At 43.6% G+C, this 19,558-nt stretch overlaps 1 protein-coding gene across 5 annotated transcripts in view; it reads left to right on the top strand.

Annotated features, from left to right (window-relative positions):
- KDM2B (lysine demethylase 2B) overlaps nucleotides 1-19,558 on the top strand; it is a 199,085-nt gene that overhangs the window by 76,920 nt on the left and 102,607 nt on the right. For all 5 annotated transcript variants that reach the window (XM_040346897.1, XM_040346913.1, XM_040346888.1 and 2 more), the window contains one exon: nucleotides 8,840-8,955. In XM_040346897.1, the coding sequence (XP_040202831.1) occupies nucleotides 8,840-8,955 (116 nt within the window). The remainder of the gene's footprint in view (nucleotides 1-8,839; nucleotides 8,956-19,558) is intronic.

Raw genomic sequence — 19,558 nt, 5'->3', positions numbered from 1 at the left:
CGATAAATGCCACATAAACCCATGGTATTGAGGCATATGTGAACGAGCCCAAAGAGTTAGGAGGGATGTAATGATTGTTTCTCAAAAAAACAATGGGCAAGCAAAAGCACACATGCCATTAAGACTGACTTTGGGTTCAGGTCCAGGTAGAAGATTGACTAATTGTAAAGATAAGAGGATTGACAGCCATAAGTCACCTGACAAAGTGTACAAAGTTTTTTTTAACATTTGTCATATTGGGGAAATTTCCTTTCACTTCTTGTCCCAAAGCCAAAACCAAGTGAGGAAATCCCTCCAAAGTGAAAAGAAATTTGCACCGTCTACGGCTTGCCTTAGTTACACTTTAACATTTGGTTGATCAGGTGTAGAGCAAGTTTGAATTTGACAATTATATTTAATCATTTTGGGGTCAGTGATGAATCTCATTTCTGTTTAGAATAATCTGACAAATAACTCAAAAAGCTATACATTTGCTACTTCAGGAGTGAGGGTTCAAAAGATATCGGCTATGAAACTTGCTCATCCCTTTTTTTTGTAGTAGTATAAAGCGCTCTATGAACAGTTTGGCAGTATGTTGATCAAGTGTTAAACCCCATTGCTTTACTACTTATGAAAACAATTGAAAATTTAGATTTTCAGCAAGATAACATCCAACAAAATGTTTTCTAGACAGATGGTGGAAAAATAGAGGAAGTGAGACAGGGTCGCCATTGTTTATAGTTAAACATGTCTGGGATATTGTTGGTAAAGCAATTTATTGCAAGTAAGCCTCTAGCCCAGTATATCGAGGAACCGTCAAAGTAGTGCAAGCCTAAAATAGCATTTCCTAATAAATCATATAAATCGGGGGTCTCAAACTGGCGGCCCTCCAGCTGTTTCGGAAGTATCAATTTCCGTCATGCCTCTGCCTGTGGGAGTCATGTTTGTAACTGTCAGCCTTGCAATGCATCGTAGGACTTGTAGTTCTGCAACAGCTGGAGGGCCACCAGTATGAGACTCCTGATATAAAGCCTTTTCTGTTCAGTTCAAATAAAGGCTGTTTGATTGTCGATGATATCATCAATACAAGTGGGCAATTTTGCTTGATCACTAATCTTTTCTCTAACTTTGTCTTTACTTGGTGCCCCATCCTCCTTCATTGCTCTAAACCAGAACAAGAGTGTTCCTGTTAAGGGGAGAAGCTGCCCCAAGAGACACCATGAGATAGGTTGTGCCCTACAGTCATAGTCCTCCTTTCATGATGTGTACAGCCAGCTTTAGCCACTTATCTTTAGTCGAGTCCATTGCAAACTTTTTGGTTTACTGTTTTACTTGTTTTAGAATGAACTGAGACTAGAATGACTACCTATTCTGCCCCTGAAGTGACTGAACATTTGTTTTATGTCTTGGAGTGTGCAGAACATCAATGCAGCCATGCAGAGAATACATGTGCTATTTTCAGACTTGAATTTGTGTCTTAATACTTACTAAACAAGCAGGCATAACCATTCAACATGGTTATAGAGCAGTGGTTCTCCACCTTTTAGTGCCGTGACCCCTTGATAAAATTTCCCAAGTTGGGGGGACCCCTAACAGTAACATTTTCGTAGCGTACTTTGTCAGCACCCGAAGCAAGAAAAGTAATTTGCACCCCTGACCCACGGAAATGTTGCGCTCCCTGAGTCCCCTCCACTCGTACAGTATTAAAACCTCATATGGTACATTTTAGGATGTACTATTCTTTCTCTTTGTTCTGCTTTCTTTACCTTTTATCTCTCGCTATCCTAATTTCTTGTTTTTTCCCCCGTCCCTCTCTCTAGCTGTCTTTCTTGTTTTTTCCCCCGTCCCTCTCTCTAGCTGTCTTTCTTGTTTTTTCCCCCGTCCCTCTCTCTAGCTGTCTTTCTTGTTTTTTCCCCCGTCCCTCTCTCTAGCTGTCTTTCTTGTTTTTTCTCTTATTCTTTCTCTCCCTTTTTTCTTTCTTCCTCCCCCTCTTTTCCTCTCCCTTCCATGTATTCTCCATTTTTATTCCTTCTCTTACTCATTGGGGGGCGGGGGGGAGTTCTGATCAGCCAACTTAAGTGCTCTTGATTAAGGTAATCTGCTGATCTGAGAACTGTAGTGGGGACTTTTAATAGCAACTATAATCACTTTGTGGTGTCTCGTAGCAGTGACACCTATGCTGAAATCAGGAGATAGGGTCTCCTTCAGTCCCACCCACCAGACAGCGGACCTCTAGTCATTGCCCCCCAGCCATGCCGTGAACTGAATAGGCGGCAGTGAAGAAGCTGAGTGGGCGGCTGTGGGCTCCAGGAACAGCCCAGCTGGGCAGCTGCAGAAAGGCTGGGAGAGTGGTGCGGGCTTCAGGAACCGCCCAGGATTTGGTGACCCCTGGAAAATCATCATTTGACCCCCGAGGGGGTCCTGACCCCCAGGTTGAGAACCACTGTTATAGAGGAATGTTATTCCATATGGCTGCACTATCTACTATGGAGGAATTGATTTCTAATAGACCTAAAGGATGCTTCTTGTGATCACATTATGGATGTCTCTACAATACGGTGGATGCTCCATTTTTTTATTTTTTTTTATAGAACGGAACATATTTTTGTATGTGTGTATATATTTACTTCTGTAAACTGCTTGGCCATTTTGTTTAGCTTTTGTTGCTGTGTTGCCCACCCCTCAGTTGGACTGCTTTTTGGACATCCCACTTGTCTCCTGAATCCTGTGTTCCTTTTTTGAAGAGCAAGAATTGTTGTACTTACCATTAATTAAAACCATTAATTAAAGCGGAACTTTACTCACCTTGGTTCCAGCGATCCGCCATCTTGGAGCTCTTCACCGGCCGCTAATCTCTTCTTCTAGCGGCCTGCTTCTAGGGATCGAGTACTGGATGCTTTCGTTGGCCGGTGCTGATATGATGGCAGTCCGCTTTGGCATTACCAAATTTGTACAGTGACCTGCATGTGCGTGGCCAAAAATGTTGAGAATGACATGAATCTACATTATCACAAAGTCTGCTGCTTTAGTGCTTTTAGATCTTTTTGTCAGATGTTACTATGGTATACTGAAGTATAATTACAGGCATTTCATATGCGTCAAAAGCTTTTATTAACAATTATATTACATTAATGCAAAGCGTCAATATTTGCAGTGTTGATCCTTCTTTTTCAAGACCTCTGCAATTCGCCCTGGCATGCTGTCAATCAACTTTTGGGCCACATTCTGACTGATGGCAGCCCATCCTTGCATAATCCAATGCTTGAAGTTTGTCAGAATGTGTGGTATTGCCCACAAGTTTTCAATGGGATTAAGGTCTGGGGAGTTTCCTGGCTATGAACCCAAAATGTTGATGGTTTGTTCCCCAAGCAATTTTTTCTTTTTTTTAATCACTTTTGCCTTATGACAAGGTCCTTCATCATGCTGTAAAAGGCATTGTTCATCACCAAACTGTTCTTGGATGTTTGGGAGAAGTTGCTGTCAGAGGATGTTTTTGTACCATTCTATATTCATGGCTGTGTTCTTAGGCAGAATTGTGCGTGAGCCCACTCCCTTTGCTGAGCAGCAACCCCACACATGAATGGTCTCAGGATGCTTTACTGTTGGCATGACACAGGACAGATGGTAGTGCTCACCTTTTCATCTCTGGACAAGGTTTTTTTCCAGATGTCCCAAACAATTGGAAAGGGCATTATCGGAGAAAGTTGCTTTACCCCAGCCCTCAGCAGTCCAATCCCTGTACCTTTTGCAGATTATCAGTCTGTCCCTGATGCGGCTTCTTTGCTGCCCTTCTTGACTCCAAGCCATCATCCAAAAGTCTTCGTCTCACTGTGCGTGCAGATGCACTCCCACCTGCCTGCTGTCATTTCTGAGCAAGCTCTTCACTGATGATGCCCCAGTCCCGCAGCTGAATAAACTGTAGGAGACAGTCTTGGCATATGCTGTACTATGTACTATTTTTAATTTTTTTATGGCATTACGTTCATTTTCATGATAGAGGGACTTTGCAATTAATTGCAATTCATCTGATCACTCTTCATAACATTCTGGAGTAAATGCAAATTGCCATCATAAAAACTTGGGCAGCAGACTTTGTAATAGTTAATATTTGTGTCATGCTCAATTTTTGGCCACAGCTGTACAGGGGCAGTCAGGCAGGTAGGTAATTTTTAATTAAGAAGAAACATCCAGCAGTGTGCAGGTTCTCCTTTACTGTCCAATGGGCTGCAGGAGGGGCACGATCTCTAGGTGCATCTTAAAGTGGAAGTAAACCCTCCTATTTTTTCAGCCAAGGAAGCTGCCATCTTGGCCTCTGTTTAATCTTCAACTGCTAAAATGCTGCACATGTGATCAGTTATGATATCAGCCATTGGATGGTTTGGCAGTTTGATTGAGAGCACATCCAAAGTGACAGTTACATTCCTGGCACGTGTTAAATTGATGGGTTTACTTCTGCCTTAACTGCAGCAAGAAAGATAAGGTCTCTTAACCCGACAGGCCGAAAAATTTCTATATGGCAGAGCTGCATAAGTCTCAGAAAAAGATGGCCAGAAATAAAATTCCTTCTGCAGGTTTAATACCAAACATGTATTTAATTTGTATATTTAGTTGAAGTTCAGCTGTAGGGTGCATTCACACTTTGGGTTGTTCGTCAGGTCCTCAAGTACAATGCAAGATAATCAGTCCTACATTGAACTTGTTGTGTATGCTGGCCTGGGGGCTGGTTGCACAGATAGAGGGAGCCTACCAAGCGATTTAATAAGGTAAAGCCTGGGCATACAGGTTTTTTTGGGCATGATTTCTGGACATGGTTTTCTGATAGCGTCGCCTGCCACTCTCAGAATACACTGATCAAAGGCTGCAGCCTCTGATTGTTTGGAAATGTTCTGACATGTCCTTTCCATCAACTGGGGAGGCCATGCACTGATCAAAGTTTGGCTGGTTCCTATGTCTGAGATCCTCTTTTTCTAAAAGTATAGTATCCATCTTTAAAACTCTCCTGAAGGGTGATGGCCATGCTCCCCACCATATGTCTCTCAATGGGGAAAATACCTGGGCAGACCACTGGAGCCACAACAGTGGACCCAAATCTGGGACCTAATCGTACACCGTTCCCTAAACTCCTCATTTATGGTGGCAAACTAAAAACTATATTGTTTAGGTGGAATGTGGTACCAAATTTGTTCAGTGTGCTTCTGACACCGTTTTCAAGGTTGTGGATCAACTGCCACTCTAGCACACTTCTGATGGGAATGTATAAGGGACCATAAACCAGGCAGAGACAGAAGGTGCAGTTAAAAAAATCACACCTTTTTAATGTAATAGTAAAATAATACAAATCGGGAACGTAGTCAAAAACAGAAGCCAAAACTGGTAATCAGATGAGCCAGGAATCTGCATAGTTAGATGTCAAAGAGCAGGATCAGGAACCAGAAAAAATGTCAGCCAGGCAAAGTCAAACAGGAATACAGCAGAGAGAGACAGGTTATGTTGACCAAGGCGAAGGCACCGAAGGAATGAGCCATGCAGTTTAAATGGCCAAAAGGGGCTGGCTGTAGGCTGGATTAATGAGACAGGTAATGGTAGCCACGTGAGTCAGTGTGGAACAATGAGTGGGTGGTAATGACAGCTGAGCAGCCTAAACAATGAGAAGAGAGTTGCTAAAAGTCCAGCCCTGACAGAATGCCAATAGAATCAAACGTTTGTAGACTAGGTTCTACCAACAAGTCTAAAGTGTCTGGGCTCTAGTATCCCTAAAAATCCCTCTAAAGCTTTATTGAATTTTAAACCACCTGAATGCAGACCAGACAAGTTTAAACTCTTGACATTTATTTTGACAGCACATAAAGAAACAGCATGGTGGTCTAGACCTCCAATCATTACACATGGGAAACAAAAAATGTAATGGTACTTTTTTTTTTTTTCTATCTCCATCTTTTGGTTCTTTTACTTTCACAGTACATGTCTGCCTTGCCTTGGTAAAGGCCTGAGGGGTGGGCACACCCTTGATAGGGACCTCCTTCGCTACAACATTTGTTTTGAGAGGGTTCTCCATCTTTTAGACCCTTTACTTTCACAGTACATGTCTGTCTTGCCTTGGTAAAGGCCTAAGGGGTACACCCTTGATGGGGACCTCCCTTGCTTCAACACATATTTTGAGAGGGTTCCTCTCCCCCCTCCCCTCAAATGATATCTTGAATACATAAGGGTTGATTTACTAAAACTGGAAAGTGTAAAATCTGGTGCAGCTATACATGATAGCTGATCCCCTTCAAACTTCAGCTTGCTTAATTAAGCTTTGATAAACAAAATCTGGAAGCTGACTGGTTTCTATGCAGAGCTGCACCAGATTTTGCATCCAGTTTTAGTAAATCAACTGCCCCTCCGAAAGGAACATATAATGCTCATGTTGCAACTGGGGTTACATACAGAGTTGTCACATGGGGCAATTTGTTGTATTTATATTTGTTTTGTATGGTGTGTCAAGATGTGTATTCTTATGATTTAAAGTTTATGCATGCTTTTGGATTATATAAAACTTGTTCGATAAAAACGTTACTGAAACCGCAAAACAAGCTTTATTTAAAATAAAAACATAACACTCCCTACTACACTTAACAGTTTATTAAAATGAAACCATGTGTAATTTGGCTGGTCCCTGCTGGACCAGATGAATTTAGATTGGCGTATGGGCAACCTGATGCCGCGTACACACGATCATTTTTCGGCATGAAAAAAAATACGTTTTTAAAAACGTCATTTAAAATGATCGTGTGTGGGCTTCACATCGTTTTTTGGCTTCTGAAAAACGGCCAAAAAAAAATTCGAACATGCTGCATTTTTTAACGTTGTTTTAAAAAAATGTTGTTTATCGTGTTGTAAAAAATGATTGTGTGTGGGCAAAAACAAAGTTTTAAACCCGCGCATGCCCAGAAGCAAGTTATGAGACGGGAGCACTCGTTCGAGTAAGCACATTCATCATGCTGTAACAGACAAAAAAGCGCGAATCGTCTTTTACTAACAAGGAGTCAGCTAAAAGCAGCCCCAAGGCGAATAGAACTTCCCCTTTTTGTTCACCATTTTTCTAAAACGATGGTGTGTGGGCAACATCGTTTTTAACCACTTAAGGACCCCTTCACGCTGATATACGTCAGCAGAATGGCACGGCTGGGCACATCAACGTATAGGTACGTTGTACTTTAAACCCAGCCGTGCGGGCGCGCTCCCGCGACCCGTTCCAAAGCTCCGTGACCGTGGGACTCGCGGACCCGATCACCGCTGGATTCCGCGATCGGTCCCCAGAGCTGATGAATGGGGAGAGCGTGTGTAAGCTCGGCTTCCCCGTTCTTCACTGTGGCTCCGTCATCGATCGTGTGATCCCTTTTATAGGGGGACACAATCGATGACGTCACACCTACAGCCACACCCCCCTACAGTTGTAAACACACTTCAGGGAACACATAACCCCAACAGCGCCCCCTGTGGTTAACTCCCAAACTGCAACTGTCATTTTCACAATAAACAATGCATTTTAAATGCATTTTTGGCTATGAAAATTACAATGGTCCCAAAAATGTGTCAAAATTGTCCGAAGTGTCCGCCATAATGAAGCAGTCACGAAAAAAATCGCTGATCGCCGCCATTAGTAAAAAAAAAAAAATAATAAAAATGCAATAAAACTATCCCCTATTTTGTAAACGCTATAAATTTTGCGCAAACCAACCGATAAAAACGCTTATTGCGATTTTTTTTTTTTTTTACCAAAAATAGGTAGAAGAATACGTATCGGCCTAAACTGAGGAAAACATTTTTTTTTTATATATTTTTGGGGGATATTTATTATAGCAAAAAGTAAAAAATATAGATTTTTTTTTTCTCAAAATTGTCGCTCTATTTTTGTTTATAGCGCAAAGAATAAAAACCGCAGAGGTAATCACATGCCACGAAAAGAAAGCTCTATTTGTGGGGAAAAAAAGGACGCCAATTTTGTTTGGAAGCGACGTCGCCACGACCACGCAATTGTCGGTTAAAGTGACGCAGTGCAAGAATCGCAAAAAGGGGCAAGGTCCTTTTAGCTGCATTTTGGTCAGGGTCTTAATTGGTTAATGATGAAGTTGGAAAAACATTGTTTTTTGGACATGCTGAAAAACGATAGTGTGTACGCGGCATTAGTTATTACTCTCTTAGATTTAACGGACGTTTAAAGCACTCTATTGCAAGGGTCATTTTATTTGCATATTTTTTATTTATTTTTGTTGACGCTAATGCTCTTATAATAACATTGTGTTCCTGATAAAATACATAGGAAAAACATTGTCCTACTGCTGCCATAAAGTAGTTGAAGACTAGCGTTAACGGTCCTGTTTGTGTATAGCCTGTCCTTTGTGGATAGTGTCTAATAAAATCTAATCCTTTCGCAGTCTTTTTTTTTTTTCTTCAACTTCCTTTCTCTATGAACTGCCCTGGAATTGCTTCCTTGAAGCTTGCATAGCTCAGACCGTGCTTAATGGCTCAAATGTGTGTTTTTCCCCTCGGGTAGGGGGTTGGGTGAGTGAATCCTTTCATTCTTACTGGTCCGAGAGTCCGCCTGTTTTCTTCCTGCTGGTTAGCTGATGAAAGGCAGCCTCCCTGCATTACATAGAAGAAAATCATTTCTAGCTGCAGTGCTGAATGAGAAGCCACGATAGAGGAGGGAGAGAGAGGCTTTAAGGCAATAAGCTCTGTCATGAAGCACAATGTGCTGTTCTCCATTGATCAAGTTGTTGGAAGAAGCCAGCTTTATCCTGCCGCAGGCCACCTTTGCTCTGATGACACGTTCTATCTGCAGCCCTCCTTACAGCTGCTTACTTTCTAATTTCAGGATGGATTCACGCCGTGTACACTCCAGCAGACTCTTTGGTGTTTGGTGGCAACATACTGCACAGCTTTAATATTCCCATGCAACTTCGTGTGTTTGAGATCGAAGACAGAACAAGGGTAAGATTATTGGAGTTCATATGGGGGTAGGGGATTCGGACGGCAGCTATTTTTATTAGGTAAAATATTCAGAAGTTTTGTTAGCAAACCTATGATGAAAGGTATTGGGATCATATATTTCCCCTTATTTCGTACAAATTGTGATGTCATAAACGCCCAAAGTGGCGACTTGACATCCGTGTGTTTTTTTTTCTTTCTGTAGTTGCTGTTTTTTTTTTTTCTTGCCCATTGCGTGGAAGATGTTCCATGCTGCAAGGCCTTCGAGTAATCAATTCAACCTTCTTTGACCTCTCTTTTCAAGTAAATGTCCTTTCCTAAACACGACACAAAAAAAATAAAAAGTATGTTGTTTTCGCTGTATGACACTATGTGATTTCACCTTTGAACGGCTCTGTTTATTGATGATATATTCTGCAATGTTCCTCGAGTTTAGGGATAAGTAAAGGTTTGAGGCCTAAAATGTGCATTGCTTTAACCATTTTTGTAAAGGAAATGTGTAGTCTAAATTGTTTGAAATTGCTTAAAGCTGAAGGTTTGTAATACATATATATTAGGGTTGTACCGATACCAAGCATTTGCCCGAGTACTTGTACTCGGGCAAATGCTCCGATGCTTCACCCGATACCTGGACAGTCAGGGTGATCAGTGCGGAGGGGGAGTTACAAGCACCGATCACCGCTGACTGTCCTTGTGTCCTCCTCTATTCCCCCTCCGTGCTGTGTCCCCCTTCCTTGCTGCTGCTGTCATGCCCCTCTCCGTCCTGCTGCCGTGTCCCCCCATGCTGCCGTCATGTCCCCCTCCGTCCTGCCGCCGTGTGTCCCCCCTCCGTGCTGCCGCCGTGTCACCACTCCTTTTCTGCCGCCGTCATGCCCACCTCCTTGCTTCCGCCGTCATGCCCACCTCCTTGCTTCCGCCGCCATGCCCCCCCTCCGTGCTGCCGCCGTCATGCCCCCGTCATGCCCCCCTCCTTGCTGCCGCTGTCATGCCCCCATCCGTCCTGCCGCCGTGTCCCCACTCCTTTCTGCCACTGTCATGCCCCGCTCCTTGCTTCCGCCGTCATGCCCACCTCCTTGCTTCCGCCGTCATGCCCCCCTCCTTGCTTCCGTCGTCATGCCCCCCTCCTAGCTGCTGCCGTGATGCCCCCCTCCTTGCTGCCGCCGTGATGCCCCCCTCCATGCTGCCGCCGTGTCCCCCCTCCTTGCTGCTACCGTCATGCCCCCCTCCGTGCTGCCGCCGTGTCCCCCCTCGATCTGTCAGGATGGGGAGTGCCGGTAGGAGCCGGTAAAACCGGCTCCTACCTTTTCCGAATGTACCGAGTCAGTGATCACTGACTCTGTACATTCACATAACTGATACATTGTAACTTCCTGTGATTACGATGTTTCAGTTTATGAATGAAGAGAAGCCGCTGGCTTCTCTCCTTTCATTTTCAGCGCAGCTGAGTTTGTAGAGAAAGGGACTGGGGAATTTGTGTCCCTAGTCCCCTTCCCTGTCTCAGAGGGGAGATGTCAGAGGTCTGTTAAGACCCCTGATATCTCACCAAAGACCCCCCCCCCCCCAAAAGGGCTGATAAAAAAATAAAAATAAGGAATTGCAATAAAAAAATGAATTGGAAAAAAAAAAATGTTTAAATAAAAAACACACTGACATTGTACATTTCCCCCCACCCCCTTAAAAAAATAAAGCATTGTAAAAAATAAAAATAAACAAATTGTAAATTTTTTTTAAAAATAAATAAAAAAAAACTACTGATTTAAAAAAAGTATCGGTACTTGTACTCGGTCCTAAAAAAAAGTGGTATCGGGACAACATATGTCACAAAAGTCAAATTTCTGTAAATAATTTATTATATCTTTTCACGTGACAACACTGAAAAATTTACACTTTGTTACAATGTAAACTAGCAAGTGTACAGCTTGTAAAACAGTTTTAAATTCGCTGTCCCCTCAAAATAACTCAAAACATAGCCATTAATATCTAAACCGCTGGCAACAAAAGTGAGTACACCCCTAAGTGAAAATGTCCAAATTGGGCCCAAAAGTGTCAATACTTTGTGTGGCCACCATTATTTTCCAGCACTGCCTTAACCCTCTTTGGCATGGAGTTCACCAGAGCTTCACAGGTTGCCACTAGAGTCCTCTTCCACTCCTCCATGATGACATCACGGAGCTGAAGGATGTTAAAGACCTTGCGCCCTCCTCCACCTTCTGTTTTGAGGATGCCCCACAGATGCTCAATAGGGTTTAGGTCTAGAGACATGGTTGGCCAGTCCACCATTTTTACCCTCAGCTTCTTTAGCAAGGCAGTGATCGTCTTGGAGGTGTGTTTGGGGTTGTTATGTTGGAATACTCCCCTGTGGCCCAGTCTCCGAAGAGAGGGGATCATGCTCTGCTTCAGCATGTCACAGTACATGTTGGCATTCACGGTTCCCTCAATAAACTGTAGCTCCCCAGTGTCGACAGCACTCATGCAGCCTCAGACCATGACACTCCCACCACCATGCTTGACTGTAGACAAGACACACTTGTCTTTGTACTCCTCACCTGGTTGCCGCCACACACGCTTCACACCATCTGAACCAAATAAGTTTATCTTGGTCTCATCAGACCACAGGACATAGTTCCAGTAATCCATGTCCTTAGTCTGCTTGTCTTCAGCAAACTGTGGGCTTTCTTGTGCATTTTCTTTAGAAGAGGCTTCCTTCTGGGATGACAGCCATGCAGACTAATTTGATGCAGTGTGCAGCATATAGTCTGAGCACTGACAAGCTGACCCCCCCCCCCCCCCCCTTCAAGCTCTGCAGCAATGCTGGCAGCACTCATACTATTTCTTTAAGACAGCCTCTGGCATGTGCACTCAACTTCTTTGGTCGACCATGGCGAGGCCTGTTCTGAGTGGAACCTGTCCTGTTAAACCACTGTATGGTCTTGGCCACCATGCTTCAGCTCAGTTTCAGGGCCTAGGCCATCTTTATGTAGAGCAACAATTCTCGTTTTCATATCCTCAGAGTTCTTTCCCATGAGGTGCCATGTTGAGCTTCCAGTGACCAGTATGAGAAAGTGTGAGCGATGACGCCAAATTTAAAACCACTGCTCCCAATTCACACCCGAGACAGCGAGTCACATGACGCACTGAGGGGGGGGGGGGGAGAAATGTCTAACTGGGCCCAATTTGGACATTTTCACTTAGGGGTGTACTCACTTTTGTTGCCAAACCTTAATGGCTGTGTGAGTTATTTTGAGGGGCAACAAATTTTACACTGTTGTTCAAGCTGTACGCTTACTACTTTACATTGTAGCAAAGTGTCATTTCTACAGTGTTGCCATATGAAAAGATATATTTACAACTTTTGAGATTGTGTGTATATGTATATGTGTGTGTATATATATATATATATATGTGTGTGTGTGTGTGTGTGTGTATGTGTATATATAAGTATGTGTATATATAAATATATATATATATATAAATATATATATATATATATATATATATATATAGATATATATATATATATATATATAGATATGTGTATAGATATGTGTATAGAATATATATATATAGATATGTGTATAGATATGTGTATAGAATATATATATATAGATATATATATATATATATATATATATATATATATATATATATATATATACAAATATATGAAAATTATATTGGACATAGAGCACCAGTGTAATAATGAACATCTGATGGGTATCCCATGTTCTGCTGGCTTTTTGTGACTGCGACTGTGAAGGACTCATAACCCTGTAATAATCCACCTCTCAGTAATGCTGGGGATGGGGTGGGTTAAATGCATCAGCTCTTCTTCCTGCTCCCCTGGTCTATTCACATAACTCCTAGTATTCTATCACGAATTCAGTGTATTCTCTGAATGGAGGAGGACAGAGGGGTAACATAATCTCCCTGCCCATTGACAGAATGCATGGCATTCTGGGAAAATAATACTAGGAGTTTTGTGAATAAATAGGGGGAGAAGGGGATGCTAAGCAGCATCAGTCTTTTTTACAGTCGCAGCTGCAGCGCTGGAAGTTCACAGCCGTGGGGGTCTCCAGTGGCACTGAGGTGAAATCTGCGCATGCGTGGGAGTATGCAGCATATTTGTGTCTGCATGGGAGATGCCTATACATGTGCACAAATGCCACCAGACTTTGCAAGGTCTCCGATACCAGAAACCAGTGCCATGTGTGCACATGCGTAGGAATCCCCCATGCATATATAGACATGCCACTGATCTCTACCAGGTACCGAATATTTGGCAGAGATATGTAGCCCATCTGCGCATATGCAGGATGTTTAAAGGTGGCAGCACAGGAGAGCAGTGGCATTGGGAACCAGACCTTGCTGGGGTGAAGTTCCTCTCGAAGTATTTAATGAGAAATGTTTTTTTCATTTGGCAATGGACATGGCCATTTAAAAATTTCCTACACGGTTTTTGCATATTCACAATATGCCTTTTTCTGTCACATTTCCATTTCCATGTTTTCCACGTTGATTGAAATAATCTTACCAATGAGTGATCATGTTTTTAAAAGTGATTACTGAGTATTGTACATGGGGGGGAATCCATATTTGCACTTTACATTTGCAGGATCCTCTTGGTAGGCTGTCCAAAGAAAATTAGTTTGCATGGATGCCGTGCTTTACTGTTTCTTGCTTTCACTGCATTATAATCAGTCTGCTCCAACTAAGGCTGCTTTCACATTGGGCAGTGGAGCCGCAGTGACGGTATAGCCGCGATATTTGTAGCGCCGCTATACCGTCGTATTTACAGCAATATTCGGGCGCTAGCGGTGCGGTATTTATCCCCGCTAGCGGCCGAAAAAGGGTTAATACCGCCCTCATTGCGCCTCTGCAGAGGCGCATTGTGGACGGTATTACCGCGGTTTCCCATTGATTTCAATGGGAAGGCGCGGTATAGGATCGGTAAACACCCCGCTCCTATACCGCTCCAAAGATGCGGCTAGCAGGACTTTTGGAGCGGTCCTGCTACCGCACCCCTTCAGTGTGAAAGCCTTCGGGCTTTCACATTGAAGCCTGCAGGGCATGATTTTTTCATGCGGTATAGCAGCGCTATTTTTAGCGCTATACCGCATGAAAAACGCCTCAATGTGAAAGGGGCCTAATTGATAGCAAGACTTGCTGATTAAACGTATGTCTGGGCAAAATAGATATATTCAGTACACCTCTTCAATTCATGCACACTTCCTCATGTTTTAAAAACGTATAGATCCTGCCAGAAATCCAACAAGCCCCAACATCCTGTTTTAAAGGATTTCTTGCGTGCTCCAGCTGAAGTGAAATCCCGAGCAGCAATATTAACCCCATTCAGTTCATATCTGTGAACTACAGAATGTCTTTCCACATGTTGTTGGGGGTAAGGTGTTCAGTAATCATTTTGTGACAATGCTGCTCGTGTTGCCATAGTACAGGAGGTGTGTTAAGGGCAGGAGTGCCAGGTGAAAATAAAGATTGATCACCTAAAATATAAGTTTTAAAGGAAAGGGCTGCCTTCTGAAAATTCTAGTTGCTTGGGTTTCGTTGGCTACAATACTTTCAAAGTAACTGACCTGGAACAAGCAACTAGTACAGTCAGGTCAGTGGCTATAAAAGCATTAGTCCCTGCATTTACACCGAAGAGTGTAATGCTGGGCACACACGGGCCAAAAACTGTCAGTTCAGCAGGAACCAGATGACTTTTGGCCCATATGAAGTTTGACAGAAGCCAGTCTGTTGAATGGGCATGCTGAAAAGCCAGCATCCGCTTGGCATCCGATCAGCACTGGCAGTCAATGGCTGTGAGCGCATTAAACAGTGTGTTCTGCTGGGGGATGGGGGTTGTGGTTGGTCCCCCTGTCAGAACATAATAGCACAGCAGGGGAGATCGCTGTACTAACATTGCTTATGTGCGTACCAGCCTTAAGGCAGGCCATACACTCCAAATTTCTTTCAAGAAAGAAATTTGCATGATTCCCTCATCAACACAGTGCTGGGGAATCAGCAGTTGTCTTCTCCCAGCAGGAAATGGCTTTCCCCACCCAGAGAAGACATTGATTATCGCTATTGGTTATAGCAGCTGCTAGCGATAATCGTAAGAGAATCCGGCAGGCTGGTTGTACCCAAGCTGATCAATCAACTCGGTACATTCAGCCTTCCCATTAATGGCTTGATTCGTAGTCAGTTCAGAAGGAAGATTCATATCATGTATGGCTGGCCTAAGAGTCCTGTTCTTGGTAAAAAATAAATTAAAGCATTTTCTTTTGGGTGTAGAGGCGTTTCACAAGCATTTTGCATGCATGTCAAGCTTTAGGAGTTTGTTTCCTGTGCTGGGCAAGGGAGAAGTACTTCAGGCATAAAATGTGTATACAGTGGGGAAAATAATTATTTGATCCCCTGCAGATTTTTGTAAGTTTGCCCACTTTCAAGGAAATTACGGGTATGTAATGTTTATCATAGATGTATTTTCAATGATGAAACAGAATATTAACCAAAAATCAGGAAAAAACACTTAAATGTTATTAATAAAGTTGCAGTTCAGTGAGTAAAATAAGTATTTGATCCCCAAGCAAAACCCTTGTTGGCAAGCACAGAGGTAAGATGTTTCTTGTAGTTGGTGACCAGGTTTGCACACATCTCAGGAAGGATTTTGGTCCACTCTTCTTACAGATCTTCTCTGAATCCCTTAGGTTTATTGGCTGTCTCTTGACAACTCGAAGTTTCAGTTCCTTCCATGAATTTTCTATAGGGTAAAAGGGGTTGTAAAGTCAGCAGGTTTTTTATCTTAATTCATTAAGATAAAAAGCCTTCTGTGTGCAGCAGTACTTCTCAGGCCTCGTACACACGACAGAGTTTCTCGGCAGAATTCGGCGAGAAACTCGGTCAGAGCCTGATTCTGCCGAGAAACTCTGTCGTCTGTACACTTTCGGCCCGATGGAGCCGCCGAGGAACTCGTCGAGGAAATAGAGAACATGTTCTCTATTTCCTCGTTGTTCTATGGGAGCTCTCGGCCTGCCGAGCTCCTCGGCGGCTTCAGGGCTGAACTGGCCGAGGAACTCGATGTGTTTGACACGTCGAGTTCCTCGGCCGTGTGTACGGGGCCTAACACTTACCTCCGCTCCCTCTCTGTCCAGCAATGTCCACAAGTGTCTCAACCATCCGATTCTCCCTCCTGATTGTCTGAGACACAGCAGCTGTGTCAATGGCAGCTGCTGCTGTCAAAGTCAGCTAGTCAATCAGGAGAGAGTGAGGGGTGGGCCGGGTTGGACTCCGTGTCTGACTCGACACAGGGAGCTGTGACTTGGCTCGGGTGCTCCCAAAGCAAACTGCTTGCTGTGGGGGCACTGAACAGAAGGGAGGGGCCAGGATCACAGAAGAGGGATCCAAGAAGAAGAAGGATCTGGGCTGCTCTTTTTGAGCCACTCCTTTGTTGCCTTGGTATGATTTGGGTCATTGTCATGCTGGAAGACCCATCCACGACCCATCTTCAGTGTTTCGGCTGAATGAAGAAGGTTCTCATCCAAGATTTTACATTATATGACCCATCTATTGGTCCCTCAAGGCAGCAAAGTCGGCCTGTACCTTTAGCAGAGAAACCGCACCAAAGCATTATGATTCCACCTCCGTGCTTGGCTGTAGAGATGGTGTTCTTCGTGTCATAGTCAGCATTTTTTTCCCTCCAAACACGGTGAGTCGAGTTAATGCCAAAGAGCTACATTTCTGGTCTCATCTGACCACAGCACTTTCTCCCAATCTTTCTCTGAATCTATTAGATGTTCACCGGCTTGACTGTACATGTGCCTTGTTTGGAGGAAGAAAAATGCTGACTATGACCCTAAGAACACCATCCCTGCAGTCAAGCACCTAGGTGGAAACATTATGCTTTGCCGCATTGAGGGGCCCATGGACGGGGCCATGTATTGTAGAATCTTGGATGAGAACCTTCTTTCCTCAGCCACAACACTGATGATTGTCATGCTGGAAGACCCATCCATGACCTATGACCCAAAACATACCACCATGGTAACGAAGGAGTGGCTCAAGAAGAAGCACATTGGGGCCATTGAGTGGCTTGGCCTCTAGACCTTGATCCTATAGAAAATTTTATGGAGGGAGCTGAAACTTCGAGTTGCCAAGCAACAGCCAAGGATTTAGAGAAGATCCATAAAGAAGAGTGGACCAAAATCCCTCTAGAGATGTGTGCAAACCTGGTCACGAACGGCAAGAAATGTCTTACCTCTGTGCGTGCTCTCCACTAAGTAATGTTTTGCTGGGGATCAAATACTTATTTTACTCCCTGAACTGCAACTCCATTTGTATTGTGTGTTTTTTCTGGACTTTGGTTGACATTCTGTCTCTATCATTTAAAATACACATATGATGGACATTATAGACCCTTCATTTCTTTGTAAGTGGGCAAAATTACAAAATAAGCAGGGGATCAAATAATTTTCCCCACTGTATCTCGTGTTCAAAGGTGATCCCAATAAAGTCTCTAGTGCCAAAACATCTGATTGCACTAGAAATTTGAGATCTTCATGTTGATCGTAGAAGGCTTAGAGAAACAAGGGGAAATATGCTCAAATGTGCTTGGGTGCCTTGTTCAGATATAAGCATAGCAACGCATTAGTGCGTTTTCTGGTGTGGCAGCCAGGGGTGGATCTAGAGTCTAGCCTCGGGAGGGGCACTACCAGAAAATATTTTTTTTGGGGGGCAATTTATCAGGGAAATGACTGGTGTTAGCGCTTCAATGATCACGACACCATGGTTGTTATGGTGTCAGGATGATTGAAGCACGTTATTTATATTATTACATTGTAATATAAAATGTAATGGTTTCAACTCACCATAATGCAAAATCAGTGGGAGCCCCGAGTGTGTCACTTGCCACATCACCTGTCACACGTTGCAGGTTATCACTTGCCACGTCGCCTGCCACACGTTGTCGCTTGCCACACGTTGCAGATTGTCACTTGCCACATCACCTACCACAAGTTGCGGCATGTCCCTTGCCACATCACCTGCCACGTTGCAGATTGTCACTTGCCACCTCACCTGCCACACCTTGCGGCTTGTCACATGTTAAGGTGGTGTTTTGCTTGTCGGAGTCAGGCGGCAGAGAGATAATGTAATCTCTCTTCTGCCTGCACAGTGAGGGCAAATTTACTACAGGGATGCAGGGCGGGCGCGGGGTGGTGAGAGATGTTATCTCACTGCTCCCCAGGCCGCCGGTTGATTGGCCAGCCGCCCGCTCACCCACAGAGCCGACCAGCTGACCGCCCGCTCTCTGACTCGTACTCTCCGCCGAGCCGAGGCCGAGCTGCCCGCCCACACACGAGGCACCTGGCAGCCCACGCTGTCACCCGCCCGTGGAGCGGAGCCGCCCACTCCGACTTTCAGGTGCCTGCAAGTTCCGCAACTAAAACTAATTTCTCGGGAGTGGCAATTACCCCTTTCACCCCCCCCCCCCTCCCGATCCACCCATAGTGGCAGCCCATTCAAAGAAAAGCACCAAAGAATCTCAAGTACCAAATTTTGGCACTCAGCCAAGTGTATTTTGGTGAAGCACATTTAAGCTCGGAAAATGCATGATAAATAAGTTCTGCTGCTGTCCGCGTTTGGGGTGCCATTTAAAAAATAATGGCACCGCAAGCACAGCGTGCGTTATTTGTGCATTTTCATGTCGCTCAGAAACACTCTGACTTTCTAGTGCATTAAAAGTGGTGTTCCGGAATCCTGGAGTTCTGCTTTTAAATGCATGGGTGTAAATGGGCCCTAAAGCCAGAGGGTCAGTATAACAGCCAGGCACCTATCAATTTCTGAGGATCGGTAAATCCAGCCATCTATGCTTCTGCCGTAACAAGTCTTCCTTTACAGACCACTTTCTAGTGCTTGCTCTGACTCTTCCAAAGAGAAGTGTTGTGTGGAGCATTATGGAATCATTCCGATTGATGGCAGATGCCTAATATAGAGACAACATTAAACATTTTATTTCATTTATTTTTAACTAACTCCCGTTGCCTCGGAAAGCTTTAATCACTAGTTAGATGTTGCCATGGTGGCTGCTAGTAATAGTTTTTATAAGTAAAAGTACAGAGAATAGAAAATGAACCGCCATCTCTAAAGCAACATAATTTCACTGCAGCTGTTGAACATTAAATTAATCATTAAGCATTCATATCCCTAATTACAACTGCTATACGTGTGTTCTTATGTAATGCTTCCATGCTTTCATTTTTGTATGACTGCTTAGTGTTGGTGCCCTCACACATATACAGTGCCTTGAAAAAGTATTCATACCCCTTGAAATTTTCCAAATGTCATGTTACAACCAAAAACGTAAGTGTGTTTTATTGGTATTGTATGTGATAGACCAGCACAAAGTGGCACATAATTGTGAAGTGGAAGGAAAATTATAAATGTGTTTATTTTTTTTTGTTTTGTTTTTCTTAGATATCTGTAGTGTAGCGTACATTTGTATTTGTATAGCCCCATTTACGCTAATTTCTTTAACTAACTAAAATTTTGTGGAACCAATTTCCTTCAGAAGTCACCTAATTAGTAAATAGAGTCCATCTGTGTGCAATTT

The sequence above is a fragment of the Rana temporaria genome, chromosome 1 (assembly GCF_905171775.1).
Source record: "Rana temporaria chromosome 1, aRanTem1.1, whole genome shotgun sequence".
NCBI lineage: Eukaryota > Metazoa > Chordata > Amphibia > Anura > Ranidae > Rana > Rana temporaria.
Note: the sequence above shows the minus strand (reverse complement) of the source record. Positions and strands in the feature narration are given on the sequence as shown.